The sequence below is a fragment of the Bos indicus x Bos taurus genome, chromosome X (genome assembly GCF_003369695.1).
Source record: "Bos indicus x Bos taurus breed Angus x Brahman F1 hybrid chromosome X, Bos_hybrid_MaternalHap_v2.0, whole genome shotgun sequence".
NCBI lineage: Eukaryota > Metazoa > Chordata > Mammalia > Artiodactyla > Bovidae > Bos > Bos indicus x Bos taurus.
Genome location: NC_040105.1, coordinates 108,548,303 through 108,568,217, shown reverse-complemented (window position 1 = coordinate 108,568,217; position 19,915 = coordinate 108,548,303). Strand labels below are relative to the sequence as shown.

The 19,915-nt window shown below is 61.3% G+C and overlaps 1 protein-coding gene across 2 annotated transcripts; it reads left to right on the top strand.

Moving 5' to 3' along the window:
* The first annotated feature begins 1,199 nt into the window (after window positions 1-1,199).
* Window positions 1,200-15,045, top strand: BGN (biglycan). 2 transcript variants are annotated; one of them, XM_027533231.1, is made up of 9 exons: window positions 1,200-1,333; window positions 7,795-7,890; window positions 9,710-9,961; window positions 10,232-10,344; window positions 11,116-11,329; window positions 11,830-11,940; window positions 12,198-12,291; window positions 12,394-12,532; window positions 13,914-15,045. In XM_027533231.1, the coding sequence occupies exons 3-9, from the start codon at window positions 9,721-9,723 to the stop codon at window positions 14,109-14,111; spliced, it is 1,110 nt and encodes a 369-aa protein (XP_027389032.1). In that variant the 5' UTR covers window positions 1,200-1,333; window positions 7,795-7,890; window positions 9,710-9,720; the 3' UTR covers window positions 14,112-15,045. The 2 variants fall into 2 exon arrangements, with proteins under 2 accessions (XP_027389032.1, XP_027389031.1); XM_027533230.1 differs by lacking the exon at window positions 7,795-7,890 and having other exon boundaries at window positions 1,202-1,333.
* The last annotated feature ends 4,870 nt before the right edge of the window (window positions 15,046-19,915 follow it).

The window sequence follows — 19,915 nt, the reverse complement described above, 5'->3', positions numbered from 1 at the left end:
GGGCTCAGTGGAGTTCTGTCTGGCCTTCATTTCTTTCCCCATTCTCCTTTGCAGATCTCAGTGGGGCTCCTTGCCTCAGTTTCTCGTCCCATCTAAACCCTCACCTCCGTCTCCCCAAAGCTGCTCTTGCAGGAGGCTCCCTGGGCCAAGACTGGGCAAAAAGGGCCAGGGTGGTGGGGAAGAATTGGGACCCCATGGGACAGGGAGGAGGGGTGGGCTTGTCTCTCAGGAAGTGGCTGAGCTACCAGGGATGGCGTGGGTGTCATGGCTGCTGACAGCCTCTTTCTGGGACACTTGGTGGGCTGACCCGGTTACCCCAAGAAGTGGCCAGCACCAGCCTCAGCGCTGAGGAAGTGGCCACCCTCATCGCGGTTCCTTCACCCTGGGGGACCTGCTCGGATGGAGCAGAAGAATGACTGGCTGGCTCCGCCTCTCTGAATCAGCTTCTGCGAGCCTCAGCTCGGGGCAGGCAAGCCGGGGAGGAGGACCCCCAGAATCTGTGCTGCCCCCTGCCAGTTCCCAGCTGAACCCCATTCTGAGGTCACAGGGACAAAAAGGCTGGAGTGGGCCAGGAAGTGGATCCAGCCCTTTCAGCAATCCACCACAGCTCCCTTCCTGATCCCAGACAACCACCTCCTCCCCAGGCTGCGGCTGCCACACGTTCGTTCTGGGAAGGCTCAGGACAGGATACCAGGGGCCCCTCGCCGGACTAGCACTTGGAGGCCACCACCCCCTTGTCCCCTTTCCATTTCTGCCCTCTCGCCTTCCTCTTCCAGGCCAAGCACCGGCCAGCGAGCCGGCTCCCGCCCCCCTTGTTGGGCCTCAGTGTCCCCATCCGGATGGTGGAAAGTTTGAATCTCTGAGGCTGCGTCGTCGGCCTGGAGACGCCAAGGGGCCTTGTCTGAGTGAGAGAGTGTGCCTCCCCGGGGTGGGGGGCAGGGGGTCGTGGCCTTGGAGTGGGGGGGGTCGTCCTCGGGATGGGGGGCGTAAGGGGGAGGGGCACAGCTAGCCCAGCCGTCTACAAGAAAATTACTCCCTTTGAAGCTGCCAGGGGGGCCGGGAAGCCTGCCCCCTCCTTCCCTTCCTCCCTCCCTCTCTCCCTCCCTCCCCGCCCCCTCCCCCCATCCCCGCCCCCTCCCCGCCGTCCCCTCCCCGTCGGCCTGCCCGCCCGCCCAGCCTTTACCCTCCCTCCCGCCGCCTCCCTCTCCCTCTCTCCCCGAACTGCCCAGGAGTGAGCAGCTGCTCTCAGACGACACAACACACAGACACAGGGACTGGCTGACGCCTCAGGCTGCCCACCAGCCAGCGCGTGCCCACCGCTTGCCCTCCTCAGGTAAGGCCCCCACCCCCACAAGCTCCATCCTGTCCCCCACCATTCCTACAGCTGGCCTGGAACCGCCCTCGCCCTCGCTGTCTCATCCTCCAGATGCCCCAACCCTGTGCCCCCCCAAACTCACCCTCCTCGTCCCTACCCCTGCCCCTGCGGCCCCCTCACCACCATCTCCCGCCGCCCCCCCCCCCGCCCCCGGAGGCTGCTTGCAGATTCCCACGGCCCCCTGCTGCAGGATCCCAGCATGCCCCTTCGTGGCCACCCTGCGGGCCCTCCTTGGTCCCAGTCCCATCTCAGCCTCTTTTCCCCCCTGGGTCCTCCAGGCACCTTCTCCATCCCCTTCCGTCTCCCCTTGCTCAGCCCTGCTTCACACTCCACATCCCCCTGGGCTTCTGCCCCTTGGCGGCCACCCCAGAACATCATCAAATCCCAGGTGCGCCCTGCACCCCCTCGCTGGCCTGACTCTGGCCCCTGGTTAGGATAGACCTCCAGGCTTCGGCCTGAACTCAGTGCTGGGGAGCAATTCCCAGGGCCTGGGGCTAGACCACGGCATGGGCTCCGCGACTTGGTTTCCCAGGCACGCCCCAGGCACCCTGCCCAGATATTCCTTGCTTACTCGCAGGCGAGTGTTCTGCATTCACCTCCTCCTGGGTGAGGCGTGGGTCTACAGAGCCATGGCTGGGGGTGGGGGGCCTGAGTGGGGCTGCCTGAGTGGCTCAGGCCTCTCTGTCCCCAGAACCTCTTTGAATTGAGGCTCCAAAGAGGGGTGCAGAAGGAAACCCAGGCCACTGTGCTGTGTTAGCCAGGCCGGCTTGGCCTGGGGCCCCAAAGGGCTCTGTGGGTCAATTCAAGGACATCATCATTCCAGGATGGGCACTTTTAGGGAGGGGTGGAGCTCAAGACATCCCAGGCTAGGTGCTCTGTTCCCCAAAGGACGCACCCCGCGGGTACCTGGGGACACCTCTAGAATGGAAAGAGCATCCCAGATCTGAAACCAAACAGCGCTAACAAGGTTGCCCTCCAGAGCTGGTCTCATGGGACCCCCTACCCCATCCATTGCACAGAGGGGGCAACAGAGGCCCACAGAGGGGCAGGACCGACAAACCCTGGCTACTGATCCCATAGCATCCAGGGAGCCATTAGAGGCACTCGAGTGTTGATCGTGATAGCTTATGGTCAACTGTAGGGTGTGCGGTTTGGTGTGGGAGGCGGCCGGGCCCCAGGCCCCTGTCCTAGCAAGCTCCCAAGATGTCTGGCATGCCAAGGGACCTGCTGAGGAACCCAGCAGAGTGCCCTGAAAGACTCAGGGGTGGGAGCCCCACCTCACCACTCTGTGGATGGGTCTGGGGCCTAGGCACGGGTTGGCAAGAGCTTCCTGAGTTGGCTCTGCTCAGTGGAGCAGAAGGCCCAGGGTCCTCTGAGGCAGAGTGCTGGTGGGGGGCACGGAGCAGACCTTGCTCAGGCCTGGGAGATTGCTCTCACAGTTGAAGTCTTCTTAAGGGCCGCTCAGGTCCCCGATGTGGCCAGTCCCGTGCCCTGGGGTCTCCTGCTTCTGTGTCCACGCCCCTCCCTGGCCGGCCAACCTGTGGGGACTGGTTGGAATTGAGAGAAGCTGGAGATGCTCTGGAATGTGCATCCAGGCTCTCGGGTTCATAAGGAGGGATAACACGTGGCCGCCCCTGTGTGCACACAGGTGAGCGCCTCCTGGCCCCCTGCAACCACCTATGCAATCCACACCCTGGTGGTTGGGCAGAGGCACTTTTGTGCAGAATGCCCTATGACCAGCTGCCATAGGCTCATCGAAAGGAAGGCACATGGCTGTCTCTCAGCCACAGGGGCCAGGCCATGGAAAGAGACTGGCACCAGGGAGGGCTCCCGTTGCCATGTAGCCAGCAGCTGAGTGGCCGCCCCGCAACCCTAGCTGGCTCACCCACTGGCCCACCTTCAGGTCCCAAGGACCCAGGTCACAGAACACATTAACCAGCCTATTGCTTGTAACGCCCTGCCCTGGAGCAGGGGCCTCACTGTGTTGATGGGGAGTCCGAGGCTCAGTCCCTTCAACTACAGGTCTGGTGGCAGTTCTTTGCCAGCTGATTTTAGGGGCCCAGAAACGTAGGGTGCTAGCCCTCTCACCATTGCGCAGGATGACATACAAGCCTTGGCCTGAATTTCTCCCCAATCCCATCAGTGGCCCTGGCTCATGACAGAAGGGTGAACGGGGAAGGACTGGAGCAGAAGGGGTATTCAAAAGACAAGAAAGCATCTCCTCTCTTTAGCGATATTCTATAGTCACTCAGGACCGCAGAGGGTCCCTTCCAGCATCGGCGTTAAGTCCCAGAGGAGGAATCAGTCATGAGCCTGCTTCCCAGAGCCACCCACTGCCAGCCCTCCCCTGCTCCCTGGAGAAGCCCCAAGGAGACAGACCCGTCCTAGCTGTCACTTGTCCTTGGTTGCCTGGGACATGGCCTGGGACAGTGGCTGGCCCCCAGGGCCACCCAGGAGCACATGAACAGCAGGCACAGCCCAACGCCCAAAGTGCCCGTAGGGCCAGGCACTGTCTGGCGCGTGCCCCCTGCCCCCAGGCAGGACCCCAGCCCCAGCTCTAGGGTCTCCAAAGCTCTACTTGCTAGGCCACTGAGCCATTGGTCCTTTGGCCAGCATGTCTGCCCCCTCTTCCTTGCCTATGTGCCAACACCCTGGATTGTTAGAAAAGGTCTTCCCACACCCACCATGACAGCCTCCCAATCGTCCTCACTGGTTACCCCAGGGTGGGAGATCTCGGTCCCTGCCTTGAGCTGAGCACCCCTCCCTGAGCCTCTCCACCCTGCTGGTGGGATGGGACACACCAGCCCAAGGATTTAGCTCTACTCGAGGGGCTAGAGGGTGACAGTGACCCTCCTGGGGCCCGCTGCTATGAGCCACAGTAGGGGGAGGGGGGATAGCCGTGGGCTCCTGAAAGCGGGCACACAGGATCCTGCCAGCTCCACACTCCTCCTTTTGGCTGGTTCCCAGGCCAGACAGTGCTCTCCCATCCCCTCTGTCCTCTCTGCTCACGTACTGGGCCCACTCACACTTCAATCACGCACAAAATCTTTTTGGTGAATCCCATCTTCAAGGAAGCCAGTGGGAGACAGCCTGGGGGGAAATGGGGATGGGGTCTGCTTAGTCTTGCTCACTGGGGCTGTGGTTCATCTAGATAAGATGAACCTTCTAGATAAGAAGTCCTGGGGTGAAAGCCCTCCCGCACCTGGAGCCCCAGGGTCCAGGGTCAGCCCCAGGGTCCCCCAGGACTTCCTTCACCCGCTCTGGGGCCGCCCCCACCCCAGGCTCTTGGAGTGCCAGCCACAGTTCAGCCCTCTTTGGCTTGTCCCCCACCTTCTCAGCAGCCCAGTTTGTGCTTCTTGGTGGGCTGGGATGTCTGACATCCCAAGCCTACCGAAGGTGCCAGGGAGTCTGAGGACTCCCCCCTGCCTCTCCCTAGGTAACACATCCAATCTCAGGGTTTAGGGTCCTGGGGCTCTACCTGGCTAGCTCACACCCAGCTCTCCTGGTCCATGGTGTAAAGTCCCAAATCAGCAGAAACTGCAGCATGGGGCAGAGCTGCAGGACATGGGGCAGCAGGCTGGGAGAGGTCCCAGGCTCCATGCAACAGCGAACCTGCCCCCGCTTCTCACCCACCAGCAGCCTCTAGAAGAATCAAATGGCCCAAAAGGGACACAGCGGTCAGATGTCCAAATGTCCAAGGGATCACAGATTTGGGCAACAAAACTGGGACCTGAAGGAGCCAGACAGAGGGCAGAGGGAGACTGGCTCTGGGAGCCCTTTCTCCAGAGACAGGGGCAGCTGGGGAGCTGGGTGCCACCTCCATGCTCTCAGTCTCAGTTCCAGCTTGGCCTCGATGGCGGTCCTAGGGATTTACAGGCCACCCCACCACACAGAGGGGGAGCCCTGGGAGGAGCTGAAGGTCACAGGTCCAGCAAGACCTCCTAGGCTGGCTGCAGAGGGCAAGCTCCACCCCAAGCTGAGCCCCCAGCCCCATGAGGGAGCAAGGCAGCCAAGGGCCTCAGGTTCTGGGAGCTGGGCTGAGAACATCTCCCTGTGGGGTCTGTCGCCTGCTGTGAGCTAAAAGCTTGGGGGACCCTCTGGGCCAGGGTGGCGTGATGGCTTTCCCAGGCCACTTCCCTACAGCTGCAGGTGGGACAGGGCCATCTGTCCCTGCGGGCCGAGGGGAGCTATTGATGGTGGTGGCCTGAGAGATGCCGTGTTTCCAGAAACTGCGTGATGCAAGCCTGGGGGCTCCAGACCCACAGGACAGAGCCTTGCTTTCCATCAGCGTCACCTCCAGCCTGAGTCAGGGAGAGGCGATGGGAGAAACAGCACTTCCTGCTGTCCCTGGGGAAGGCTGAGTTAGGAAATCACTTGGGACCTCCTGTAGCACCCCTGGGAAGTGACAGCACCCTCACTCTCCCTCGGGCTTTCTTCAGTGAGCGGGAGAAGGAAAGCTCTGGGGCAGAAAGACCAGGTGACCTGGCTCATCTCCTCCCTGATTCCTGGCACGGTGGAAGGCCAGCCCTTAGACCTTCCAGCCTTCCAGAGGTTTCCCAGCAGGATGGGGGTGTGATGGGTGTCTTCAGGGCTTTGGGGAGAAAGGTCTGGCCTGGGTAGCACCAGCCACTGGCCTGGGGCCAGCTCCTTGCAGCAGATGGGCTGGCTCCCTGTGGGTCTCTGACGCCCACATCCAGGTCAAGTCTGTGCCTGAAGGCTGCAGGGGCACAGGACCCAGCAGGAAGGAGCCGCCCTGGCCAGCCACGCTTGGATGCCTGCTCCCCTCATAGCTGGAAGGCATGCTGAGGCCATGGTGATGGGTTCAGGGGTGGCTGGGGTGTAGACACAAGCAAGGCAGGGCTCACCCTAATCCCCACTGCAGCCACCAGCCCCTCACGCAGTCATCCCCACATGCGCACACACACGTCAGCTTCAGGAAGACCCAGGGATGGCACCCGTGCCCTCTGTCTGGGTGCCACCTAAGGGCAGACTAGAGCTGGAGGGTGCAGGGGACGATGGGTTGGAGTCTGAGAGGGAAGGGAGCAGAAAAGTGGGCACCAGCAGGGCTGAGTGGAAGATGGCACACGTGTCTGAGTTCAGGTCGGGTTGCTTGGTGGGGCCAGACACTGGGCTTAGGAGTCCAGCATCTCTGACTTGGCAGCTGTGGGCCACATATCTTTAAGCAAGTTCCCAGGGCCTGCCAGACCTCAGGGCCCGCTCCTGCCACCCTTGGCCTGACGTGAATGCCTGGCATGGCCCCTCCGGGTTCTCAGTGGTTGCCAGTGTGTCTTGTTTGGCTGGGACCTGGAGATATCCCAGTCAGAGGACTGCGCAACCTTTCAGAGGGCCAGACAAGGAGAGCCCTATTGAGTGGCGGGGGGGGGGGGGGCGGTCCTCACTCCCACGTGTGGGCGCCCGGCCTGAGGCCTCACGCCATCACCACTTCTTTCCGTTGCTCTGAGAATGTGGAGCTCGTTGAGCTCAGAGAACCCCCTGATGGGGCCCGAGCCTGCCTGAAGTCATCAGGGACATGCCCAGGGAGGCCAATGAAGGGAAACTGAGGCCCGGAGACCTGGCTAGGCTGGGGGTACCGACTATGGTTCTCACCCTCTGTGTCCATAGTGAAAACCTGGGGGCCTGGCATTGCCTGAGGTGGGTTCTTTTCTCTAGGTCTCCATTTTCTCTTCCGTCAAATGGAACTTTGGTCCTGGGCACCTCCTCCAGGCCCCTCCCTGGCTCCTTCTGGCCCTGAGGGCCGGGGGTGTCTTTTGCGGTCTCTGGCAGTCTTGGTGTCCAGCCAGCCCCCCTCCCCCCTGCACAGTTCTGGCTGCTTAGTCTCTTGCCAGTTCTCTGTGGGGAAAGGAGGGCTGTGGCGGAAAGCCCGCCAGCCTGCCCACTGCCTGGGCCCGGCCAGGAGCCGGGGAGAACCAGCCAAACCTTGTCTTCTGCCCTGAGGGCTCTGGGGGCCTTCAAGACCTCAGCCTCCCTCTCCCTCAGAGTGAGCTTCCAAAGGAGCCTGCCTTTCCCCACCCCACACCCTCCCTCAGCCTCTTTGCGGGGACCCCAGATGCACCTTGGAACCTGGTTCGACTCCTCTGAAGCCTCCTGTCGCCCCCAGGGAGGGTCCCATGAGCCCACGCAGGGCCTCGGTGGCTAGTCCTGCCAGGGCGCTCCATGTGGAGGGCCCCAGGCCTTCCCGATCCCCCAGGCCTGGCCGGACCACCCCACCCCAACCGTCCAGGTGGACGGTGGATCTCAGAGCCTCCCAAGGCTTCAGCGGGGTGTTCTAGCCCTGACTCATTCCCCCTGTGAGGTAGTGGCTTTGGCAGGGGTGCCAGGCGAGGGGGGAGCAGCCTCCTCTGCCTCCTGCTCCGTCTCGCCCTTCTACCTTCACCCTCCCCTTCACTCCCTCGTCTCAGCCCTGGGTGTCCAGCCGTGCCTGGGAAGTCTGGGCCCACCCTACCGTGACCTGTGCTTTGAGAACCTGTGGGAAGGAAAAGGGACTTGTGGTACAGGTAGGCAAACCTAGGGTCTTCTCCCTACTCTGTGCCGAGACCCTTGGGGCTGGGGGTGGGGTGGGGTGGGAACTCCCCCAGTCCTATGGGACCAGCATAGGGCTGGTGGGACATTGAGTGTGACCACTGGCACTCAAGGCCCAAAGGAGCCAGGAAGGCCAGGGGCTCCCCCAGCCAGGAGGGACCCTCGTTTTGCTGTGTGACCTGGGAGGCAAGGTGGCTTTTCTGAGTCTATCAGTGGGGGCTGCATGCTCAAGAGGGTTGCCGGCCTGCTGGGGGCACTTTGGGGCTGGCTCTGAGGCTGAGGCCGCTGAACCCCGGCCTGGGCACCCCACCCCCTACCTCCAGCATCTGCTCACCAAGCACACTGTCCACCCCAGCTGCTGCAAAGGTGGGAACCAGGACAGGTCACATGACCAGCTCTGAGGGGCGGGAGGGGTGCGAGAGAGGGCGGCCAGATAGCGATCAGTGGGAACACCAGGGGCAGAGCTGTTGTACCCACAGGTCTGCACATGGCCACAGGCCCTCCCACTGCCTGAGGGTGGCAGGGCTCCAAGGCAGTAGCCCCCCAGGCCACCAGCCCAGCCCCACATCCACTGGGCCTGCCCAGGGCCTCTCCCCACTTTGCAACCAGCTATCAGGCTCGGGGGGCTCACCCCAACCCTGCTGAAGCCCCAAAGAGCCCCTCCCCTGGCCAAGATGGGCCCCAAGTGAGGGCCTCTGTGGGGTAGGGTTGAGGTCCGCATGCGGGGCAACCCCAGACACCCTGTGCTTGGGTAATAAGCAAGGCGGGCATGTGTATCCCTGTGTCACACTTGGGAAAATGAGGCTGGGGCTTGCCCAGGAAATCTAGATAAGGGGGCAGCCTCTTCGTGGACAAGGTTTCCTGCTAGAGGAGCCCATCTGGATGGGGGAAGCCTCTGCTGGAGGAGAAGGCAGGCAGATGTGGGCACCAGGGGCAGGCTCGGGCAGGGCCGCTTTCCCCCAACTCCCACCCCCAGCCTGCTTCCCGGCCTGGGGGCCTCCAGACAAGCCTGACCCTGCCCACCACCCTGGCAGTAGCCTGTTCCCTTCCTGTGGCCTTTCCAGGGGGCTGGGCCGTGGACAGAGGTCAGGGGAAGGTTTGTGGGCCAGAGGAGGAAGCCAAGGCCCCCCGGGAGCAGCAAGGATGGAGGGGGATGCCAGGGTTCCCCCTCCATCTTTGGCATTCCACACATGGGCTGGGAGGATGCCCCCTCCTCCGCTTTGCTCCAGGGCTAGCCCAGCTCTGCCCAGCATGCCCACCCTAGTGCCTTGGCCTCTTGACTTTCTTAGAAAAACGTGGGTGCACTGCAAAGGGGACTCAGGCAGGAAAGGATTGGCCCCAGCCCCCATGGTTATCTTTCAATCTTAATTCTTCAAGGTCTGTGGGGGCAGAGGGTTGGGTTTCCCTCTCCGCCACCTCCACTAGCCTCCCCGATCCCCACACACACAGGCTGAGGCTGACTCAGTGTCCTGTGTGGGGAGGGGGTGATGCATGTGTGTGTGTGCTCATGCATTGGAGGGGTGCAGACTCGCTAACTGGAAAGACACAGCATAGCCCACGGTGGCCAAGTCCTGCCTGAAAACGGAGCAGGGCAGAAGGACAGCCAGCCACGCCCCTATCCTGCCCAGGACCTTCTGCCCACCCACACCTCCCTCCTGGCCACTCCAGCCCTGGTCTGGCTGCCCTGGGGAGGTGTGACAGACATGAGGCCAGCACACACACAGAACCCCAGCCCCCCGGGCGTGGGCATCAGCTGGGCTCCCCTGATGGCCCCTCCTCACTCTGGCTTTGCAGGCACGCCCACCATGTGGCCCCTGTGGCCTCTTGCAGCCCTGCTGGCCCTGAGCCAGGCCCTGCCCTTTGAGCAAAAAGCCTTCTGGGACTTCACCCTGGATGATGGGCTGCCCATGCTGAACGATGAGGAAGCTTCGGGTGCAGAAACAACCTCGGGCATCCCAGACCTGGACTCCCTCCCACCCACCTACAGCGCCATGTGCCCTTTTGGCTGCCACTGCCATCTGAGGGTTGTTCAGTGCTCCGACCTGGGTCAGTCTGGGGGGACGGACATGGAAGGCTGAGGGTGGGCAGGGAGTGACCTGGAGCTGGCTCAGGGATCCTGATTTCACTGTGGGAGGGTGTCCCTGGGTCTGCTTGAAAGCACGTGGGGAGGGAGAAGAGTGTCCAGCCCTGGCCTTGGAGCTACACTCACTTGCAGCCATGGAGTCCCCATGTGCGGGTCTGCATGTGCACCCCTCTGGGGCTGTGGCCGTGGCCATGGCTGTGGTTTACACTGCTGACTGCAGCACCGGCCCCCAGGTCTGAAGGCTGTGCCCAAGGAGATCTCGCCTGACACCACCCTGCTGGACCTGCAGAATAATGACATCTCTGAGCTCCGAAAAGATGACTTCAAAGGCCTCCAGCACCTCTACGTAAGCCCACCCTGACTCTTCCAAGGGGCTGGGAAGAGGCAGCAGGCCTGCAGCCCAGCGGGTGTGTGGAGGGGTGGGGTCCCGATGGGTGTGGGCATGCACTTGTGCAATGTGAGAGAGGACCAGGGACTCAGGGAGTCCTGAGGGAGGTTAGGAGGCGGCTGCAGCAGGAGCACTCAGGGTCATGGGCACATGTGCAATGTCAGGACAGGATAAAAGTAAAGTGAAGTCACTAAGCTACTTCGCTTTCCTTTTATCCTGTCCCAACTCTTTGGGACCCCATGGCCTGTAGCCTACCAGGCTCCTCCATCCATGGGATTTTCCAGGCAAGGGCACTGGAGTGGGTGGCCTTTTCCTTCTCCAGCGGATCTTCCACACCCAGGGATCGAACCCAGGTCTCCCCACATTGCAAGCAGATGCTTTCCTCTCTGAGCTACCAGGGAAGGACAGGATCACCCAGCCCAATTCTCTCTATTGACTGTTACCTTTGCATCTTATTGGCTCCTCCCAGCAACACAGTAAGGAAAGGTTGCATCGCAACCAGGGTGCAAGTAGGGTAACCAGGGCATGAGCTGCAGCGGCCTTGCTGGACCTGAGTGCCAGCTTCCACTCTGCACTCTGCCCACGAGCAGAGGTAGATCTCCTGGAGGCTGAGCTGGGACTCCAGCATCTGTGAAGCCCCGACAACATGAATCACTAGCTCAGGGGCAGGGAAGAGGGGAGAGGAGAAGGCAAGCAGGTGGGGAACTGAGGACTTCTGTGCCACCTCAGGCCTTGGTCCTCGTGAACAACAAGATCTCCAAGATCCACGAGAAGGCCTTCAGCCCCCTGCGGAAGCTGCAGAAGCTCTACATCTCCAAGAACCACCTGGTGGAGATCCCTCCCAACCTGCCCAGCTCCCTGGTGGAGCTCCGCATCCATGACAACCGCATCCGCAAGGTGCCCAAGGGCGTGTTCAGTGGGCTTCGCAACATGAACTGCATTGGTGAGCCAGGCCCGCCCTGTGGTGGTCCTCACCCCTCCCCCATGGTGGCGAGGGTGGACAGGGAAGGGGGAGGGTCAAGGAGGGGGGCTCTGCCCACCAGAGCAGCCAGGTGCCACGGACAAGCCGGCTGGCCTCACAGAACGTTCTGGAGGCTTGCCTAGGGTCACACCCCAGAGATGCCAAGGCCAGGTGAAGAGAAACCCAGGCCCATAAAGAAAGGGCAAGTATAGAGCTGGCACAGCTTACCAGCCAGGGGCCAGGTGGGAGAAGCTGGGTGGGCTCCCCTTGTCCCCAAGGGCCCATGCCAGGCCAAAGACCCTTGGTAGTTCGTGGTGTTCAACAGCAAGGAGTTTACAGCTCGTCCAGTAAATTAGTGGCACTGCTTTCAGGGGGAGATGGAGCGGGTGCTTAGTGGGGGCCCCTTAGGAAGCGACAGGCCCCGAGGGTGTGGGGACAGATGCTTAGCTTTGGCTTCAGGGCTGAGAGAGCCTCTCTCCTAGAGATGGGTGGGAACCCCCTGGAGAACAGCGGCTTTGAACCTGGAGCATTTGATGGCCTGAAGCTCAACTACCTTCGCATCTCCGAGGCCAAGCTCACTGGCATCCCCAAAGGTAGGGAGGCAGCCCTTCTTTCCCACGTTTTGGGGGACAGCACAGGTAGGGAGCCCAGAGCCATCTGGAGCCACCCAGTGTACTCAGGGAGGGCTTTGGTCGCCCCTCTCCCCACCTGGGGCAGAGCTCGGCTCTCTGCTCCACCAAGAGTGAAATCGTGCAGACACGCGCGCACACACACACACACACACAGAACCAGCCCTCCCCCACCCCACAGTCTCCTGGATTCAGCTCAGAGCATCCTTTTTTCCTGGCAGACCTCCCTGAGACCCTCAATGAACTCCACCTGGACCACAACAAAATCCAGGCAATCGAGCTAGAGGATCTGCTCCGCTACTCCAAGTTGTACAGGTAGGCTGTGGAGGTGGGGTCTCAGGGGGCCCTGAGTCCGCCCAGTGCACTGTAGCCCATGGACCCCATCACATCATCATTTATTCATCTATCCCTTCCCAGGCTGGGCCTGGGCCACAACCAGATCCGCATGATTGAGAACGGGAGCCTGAGTTTTCTGCCCACGCTGCGGGAGCTGCACTTGGACAACAACAAGCTGTCTAGGGTGCCAGCTGGTCTTCCAGACCTCAAGCTCCTCCAGGTGAGAGCCAGGTGTTTCTAACATGCGGCGAAGGGAGGGGGCAGTCGATGTCCCCAGGGCAGCTGCTGAGACCCTAGCTGTCAGTGCTCGGACCCACCACGAAGCAGAACCAGAGTTCACTGTGCAGCTGGTCAGATGTGTGCTCTGGCCGGTGACTCCCGCTCCTCATCTGGAAAGGCACTGAGAAAGCGAAAGGGGAGAGTTAGGGACCCCATTGTGGACAGCGAGGAGGCTGGGTACAGGGGTGGCGAAGTGGCAGGATGCTCCAGAGCCAGCCTGGTAGATACTTGAGCTCAAGGTCTCTCGGGTGGGTTCAGTTCAGTTCAGTTCAGTCACTCAGTCATGTCTGACTCTTTGCGACCCCATGGACCACGACACACCAGGCTTCCCTGTCCTTGATCAACTCCCAGAGTTTACTCAAACTCATGTCCATTGAGTGGGTGATACCATCCAACCATCTCATCCTCTGTCGTCCCCTCCTCCTCCTTCAATCTTTCCCAGCATCAGGGTCTTTTCAAATGAGTCAGCTTTTCGCGTCAGGTGGCCAACATATTGGAGTTTCTTGGGTAGGTGGGACCCCACAGAGGTGCCACAGGCCCAGGGGCTTGGGAACAGTCTGGGCAGGAAGTGGCTTGATGAGGGGATCAAGGGGTCCTCTCAAGGTCTTCTTTGGCCTTGCTCTGGACCTCAGTCTCTGCCTACATACCAGGAGACTGGCCATTCTTGCAGGCTGTCCAGCTGGGGCGAATCCATCACCTAGCCCTGCAAGGGGATTGCCAATCTACAGCGGCAGTGCCCTCTAGTGGCCATATCCCACCACCTCTAGAAGGCACTGTTGCAGCCCTCCAGGATGCATCCCTCTGCCACACCTCATCAGACAGTCCTCACGCCCCCCACCCTACATTCCCATAGACAGAGGCTTCGGGGAGTTGGGGGGTGGGGGGGTAAGTGCTTCTGAGTACTAGGAAGAGGAGGAGAACCTCAGTCCAGGGAACCCAGAGGAAGGGCCAAGGACTGTGTGAACCCAGGGTGGCATCCTTCCCACATCAACAGCCCCATTCACACCCACCCCATTAACCCCCCCATCCCAGCACCTGGTCACACACCAGTGCCTGAACACTGTTCAACAGCCGCCCAACAACCATACGTAAGCCGGTTATACTCCCAGACAATGGAAGAATCACCTCCAGGCCCTCAAAGGGTTGTATGGATGCAGCACACGAACCCCTGAGGCGGCCAGGCAGGACTCGGCTGGCACGGAGGGCACCAGCCTTGCGGGTTCTGCCCGTTGCTTGGGCTCCCCAAGTGGGGCTGACTCAGGGGCGGGGTTGGGGGCGGGCAACGGGGCCTGCTGCCTTGAGCCACACCTCTCTGTCCCCAGGTGGTCTATCTGCACACCAACAACATCACCAAGGTGGGCGTCAACGACTTCTGCCCAGTGGGCTTCGGGGTCAAGAGGGCCTACTACAACGGCATCAGCCTCTTCAACAACCCCGTTCCCTACTGGGAGGTGCAGCCGGCCACCTTTCGCTGCGTCACTGACCGCCTGGCCATCCAGTTTGGCAACTATAAAAAGTAGAGGCTGTGGCAGCTGCTGCGGTGGTGGCTTGGGAAGGGTCTCTTGGGGTGCACGGCGTGTGTCCTGAAGGGGCAGCAAAGCAAGGGAGCCAAGCCCCGCCTTTGACCCCCACCCTCCACTCACGGCCCCTTGACACCCCCACCCTGGCTCCCAAGTGTGCAGGTGGGGCGTGATGCCTGGCCCCCATCACATGCCCCTTGGATTCAGAGCTGCCCCTGCCCACCCACATCATACCCATTCAGAGGCGCCCCCCCCCAACCAAGCTTTCTTCCCATTCACCCCAAAAGCAAATGATCTGAGGCTCCAGTCCAAGGTAAACAGTCCCTGGGTCTGGGGGGCTCAAGGATGGAGACCCCACTAAGCCCACCCCACCTGCCAGACACACATCCCTCCTCAGCCCAGCCAGCTACCTTTGTGCTCCTCAGCCCCCCGCCATCCTTCTGCGAGTTCATGGCCCCCCAGGGAAGCCTCCTGAGTCTCCTGGCCCCTGGTCCAGTCTTGTTCAGCTCTCTCTGTCTGTCCCTCCCTCTCGTTTCTGACATCCTTGGACTAGGTCTGCTTTCTGTTTCTCTGGGCTCTGCCCAGCCATTACCCAGGCAGGTGGAGTGTGGGGCACAGCTGCCCTCCTACTCTGCCCAGGCTCACCCGAAGCCTGGGTGACCCTTCCAGAGGCCAGCGGATAGGGAGGTGCTGCACCCCCTCTTCCACAGCCAAGAGAGGAGCCCTGGGCTCAGCCAGACCCTGAGGGTCTGTCCCACTGGAGTTCCCATCATGCTTCTCACTGTCCCCCTTCCCCCCATGATGGCTCAGTCTCCCCTCCCTTTGCCATCCGGCCTCTGGTCTGGTGGGGGTTTCAAACCATCACACCCAGCTTGAGGAGGGGCTGCTTCTGAGGTCGGTTGTTGTCTTTCAATTAAAGAAACACTGTGCAATACGGCTGTGTGTGTGCCACCTCTCAGGGCGTCTGGGGACCCAGCAGAATGGGGAGCCACACTGGACTACTGTGACTGGCTCCCAGGTTCTGCCTCTGTGTGCCCACACCCAGCCTTGGGTTGCCTACTCGCTGCTTTCCCTGCCTTCGAGGAAGGGTCCTGAGCACCCTCAGGTTGGAGGCTAGACCTAGAGGACCCGGGCAACCAGGCAGAAGGCCCCAGGCTGCCCCCTTTCCCTCGCTTCTAGTCCCCTCTGTTGCCCGGTCTATCCCTGAAGCAGAGCTGGCTGCAGACCACCAGAGGGAGCTGGTCTTGGAATCTGGGGGCTCAGAACGGTATGGGATGTCGGCTGTGGGCAGAGCCATGTGCCACACCCATGTGAGCACCAGGGGGCGCACTCCTAGGAGGTTCAGGCCTCATGTGGACAGGATCCAGTGCCATGTACATCCACCTGTTCTGGCTTGGCCTAGGCTCCCAGCGGCGTGTCCACCCAGTAGGTCCCCTTGTATGCCTGCAGAGCCATGCCCAGATCGTAGCATGCAAGCTCAGGCTACTAGGAAGGACCGGGGACACAGCCGGTGAAGTCGGGGGACACAGATCTGCCCTAGAGAGGACGAAGGGAGGACAGTCCTCAGAGAAATGCCCCTTGGGTGGCAAGCCCATTGGGCTAAGCAGGAGGCAGGCTACCTCCAACCTGACGTCTCTGCCCTCGTCCTGCACCAGGGTCCTGGGCACTGGGCAATGGGAGCCAGGGCTTCCCTGAGCAGCCATGGGCCACTGACAGAACACGAGAGCCTGGATCTGTGTTTGAAGCCCCTGTGTGGTCTTTTGTCATGCTGGTGGCCCCGGGCAGCTCATACCAGCCCTGACCTGGCAGTCCATGCTGGGTCCCTTCAGTGCTAGAGCTGCCCAGGCCCTCTGGGGTGACAGGGGCCCTGTGTCACCCCTGGCAATGACGCTCTGCCCCAGGGGTCTGGCGTGGAACTGCTATCGCCTCTTCCTGAAATTCCTGCCCTCCTGAGACTGGAGCTGACGGAGGTGGGGGCCAGCAATGGATGAACACCGCCCTTCCCAGGTTCTCGGATTGGGGCCCTTCCACCCTTTGGGCCCTTCAGGAGGCAGGTTTTTCCTTTGGGGGACAGGAGGTGCTGTTCAGTGTGGTTGGCCCCATGATAGAATGCCACTCGTCGGCATCATAGCACTATTCTGGGCCATGTGTTCTATGGCCCCGGTGATCTCTGCTGAGCTGGGCAGGCTTGGGGCAAGGGCACTGGTGGGGGGCCAGGAGTCAGGGCCTCGATCAAGTCCCCTCGCTGGCGGGAGCTTAGGGCACCAGATCCTGGGGCACGGGTTCAACTCAGCCCCGCCCCCGCCCCCGCTGGGAATCATGCATTCTGTCTTCTCTCCCGGCCGCCCTGCCCTTCCTTCCCTCCCCACCTCCATCTCCCTCGGGGACATGGGTGCCTTGACAAGCCAGTGGGACCCATATCATAATGCTGGGAGGCGCAGAGCCGACCCCTGGGGTAGGGCCCCTGGGAACATGGCCCATGGACCCGGTGTGTCACCCTGCACAAGAGGTGCCAATACCCCACAGGCAGGACCAGAGTGCGGCTCTCAGGGACCCAGGGGACCACCCAGGCCACCCCACCATCCCACCTCCCCACTGCAGGTTTGGAAACCGGTTGGAAGGGAGGTCTCCGTAGCCAGAGTCCCAGGTCCAAGACCAACAGTCCTCTTAGCGTCAGTCGGCTATGGGGGGAATGGCAAGGTCCGAGATGACAGCAAGAAGAATGCGAAAGTGGAGAGTGACTGGCCTTTGAAAACAGCCTAAGGCCACATCTCTGGCAGCCCACAGCCTGCCAGGTACAGAGGGCTGTGATACTGGGCTGTGAGCTGGGGTGGGGAGTGATGGGTGGAGGGAAGTCCAGTTCCAAAGCCACAGTAACCTCCAGGGAAAGAGGGGGGAGGGACTGGGTCCAGCCAACCTTGAGTTGGACCGGGTCCAGCCTGTCCTTGGGTACAGCTTGGACATGAGGTGAGAGCTGGAGAGGGGGCAGGGGGCGGTGTGGGGCCCCCTGGGGAGCTCTGGGCATGCAGGTGTGACTTGCAGGAGGGATCTGACCCTGAGAGTGAGCTGGGGCCAGCACACACACACACACACACACACACACACACACACACATGCACACACAGGGCAATGAAAGTCATGGCAGCAGCTCGCTGGGGGCGGGCAGTCCCGTGAACAGAGAGGCCACCAGGGGCTGCCTGAGTGACCCAGGGCTGGGGTGGGGGACATTTCCCAGTCCTCCTGGCAGGTCAGGTGCCTTCTGGATGTGGCCGGGCCCTGCTGGAGCCTAATCTCAATCCACCGCTGGGGTTTAGACAAGTTGGGGCTTGTCCGAGGGGCAATCAGCCAGGTGTCTGAGGGTGGGGGCCAGGGCACCGAAAGGGACAGCCCCTCCTGAAGGGCCCAAGGGGTGGAGGGGCCCCAATCTGAGAACCTGGGAGGGGGGTATTCATCCATCGCTTGCCCCACCTCCGTGGGCTCCAGTCTCAGGAGGGCAGGGTTTTCAGGAAGAGGCGATGGCAGTTCCACGCCAGACCCCTGGGGCAGAGTGTCATTGCCAGGGGTGACACAGGGCCCCTGTCACCCCAGAGGGCCTGGGTAGCTCTAGCACTGAAGGGACCCAGCATGGACTGCCAGGTCAGGGCTGGTATGAGCTGCCCGGGGCCACCAGCATGACAAAAGACCACACAGGGGCTTCAAACACAGATCAAGTCTCTCGTTCCTGAACACAGGAGTCCAAAATCAGGGTATTAGGAGGGCTGCAAAAACTCACTCCTGCCTCCCTCTTAAAAGGACACTTATCACAACAGGTAGGGCCCACAGCTCGAGATGGTATGGCCCCTGCAGCCTGGGGTCTTCTCTGCCTGGTTGTCCTGGCCACCCCTGCGTCTGGGCCCTGGGGGGCACCTGCTCGTACCTGGAGCTGGTGGTCAAGCTGGGTTTTCATTGAGATGGGTGATGGGGTGCAAGCCTGACCCAGCCATCCACACCAGGGAAGAAGAGCCCCGAGTGCTCTGAGTATGAGTGTGTGTGTGTGTGTGTGTGTGTGAATAACTGAGTGCATACAATTGTGCACGAGTATGCGACTGTGTGTGAATAACTGGAGATGAGAGGGTAAAGTTGTGAGAATAACAGCATGTGTGCATGTGGGTGAGTGAGTATGAGTGAGCCCTGTGAGGCAGTAAGTATGGCTATGAGGAATTGTGGCTGAGCACTTGTAAGTGTGCACGTGTGAGGCTGTGACCATGGGTGAGCTTTGGTGTGAACGTGCATGCATAAGTGTGCATGTGTTCTGAGTGAGCATGTAGGAACATCAGTATGCGGGAGCATGTGTGTCACTGTGAGTGCGTCAGCATATGTGAGTGGCAGCATGTGTGAGCGTGTGTGTGTCACCATGTGTGTGTCAGCGTGTGTGACAATGTCATCGTGTAAGAATGTGTCCGCATGCAGGAGGATGTATGTCAGCATGTGTCAGAGTGGGTGTGTGTGTGCGCGCGCGCGTGCACCCACGTGGAACGTCTGAAATGAACCAGATCTCAAGGGCTGTCCAGAACTTCTTGCAGGAGGGACAGACTGTGACAAGGTGGGACTGTCCCCTGACCTGGGGAAGACCTCCTGCAGTGCCTTTGTGGCCTTTAGGTCCTGCCATCCTGGCACCTCCTCCCCGAGCTCCCAGCACCATCTTACGTCTCCTGCGGCCTTTACCCCAAGTTCCATGTCTTGAGTTCAAGCTCTGCCCACCAGCTCCCTGTGTCAGGGTCCCAACCACACCCCCAGCACCCAGCCCAGGCCTGGCACTCAGGATACCCTGGGACCCTGTTTGTCTGAGGCAAGAAAGAATTAGTGGCTGTGCCTGGGCCTTGTCTCCCTGCCTGCTCGAGGGTGATGATGCTCACTGGGGCCTGGCCCTTGTGTTCCACACACTCAGCCCCCGTCCTGTGCCACCCCCACCCTGTGGCACTCTGCTCACTGCTCACAGATGGTGGCAAAGGCCCAATCGGGGTATGCAGGCACTGACTGCCCCTGGGGTTGGGCAGCTTGGGGCTTTAAGGACCAGGGGCAGGGCTGGCCAGCTCCCACCTGGCCACTGGGTGGCCATGGGCACACACTTGAGTCTGTCTGCGGATGTCGCTACGCGTTTGGCCATACGGTGGCGATGGGGAGGAGGGGGTCTTCTCCACACTAGAGTTTGGTCTGTGTGTCTGTTTCCACGTGTCCGTGAAGGTGTGCTCTTGTGTGTCTGCCTCTGGGTGTTCACCTGTGTGCAGGATCGCCCTGGGTCCTGTATGATGATGTTTGTGTGATAACCTTTGGGGTCATCGACATTGAGACCCTGTCCCAAGCTCTGGCCACGCTCCCGGAAAACTGTTTAGATGTCTTAACTTCCAACCGTTAGCAGGTAGTTTCCTGAGAATAACCAACACCTCTGAAGCTACGGGATGGGGGTCGGGAGCCAGAAAAGAGCAAAGACCCCCAATTACAAGTTAGCAACTCAGCTTCAAACCCCATTCGACTGTCAAGGAGACAGACTCCGGGCGGTGCCCTGGAGAGGGACAGGCAGCCTGCCACTCTCGGCGCCCTTTCTCCCGGGTGCCAGGGTCCCCCAGTACCCAGCCTGAGCCCACCCCCATCCTTGGCAGCCGCCCTCCGGGGGTCAGTGCCAAACCGAGAAGGGCAGGCACCCCCGCGCGTCCTGGGCGCACACTGGACGCGGAGCTCCGGAGTCCCGTGGCTTGCGCCCCGCGGCCCCCGAGCCGCGCGCCGCCCCCCGCGCCGGCTCCCTCCTCCCTCCGTTCTCCTCCTCC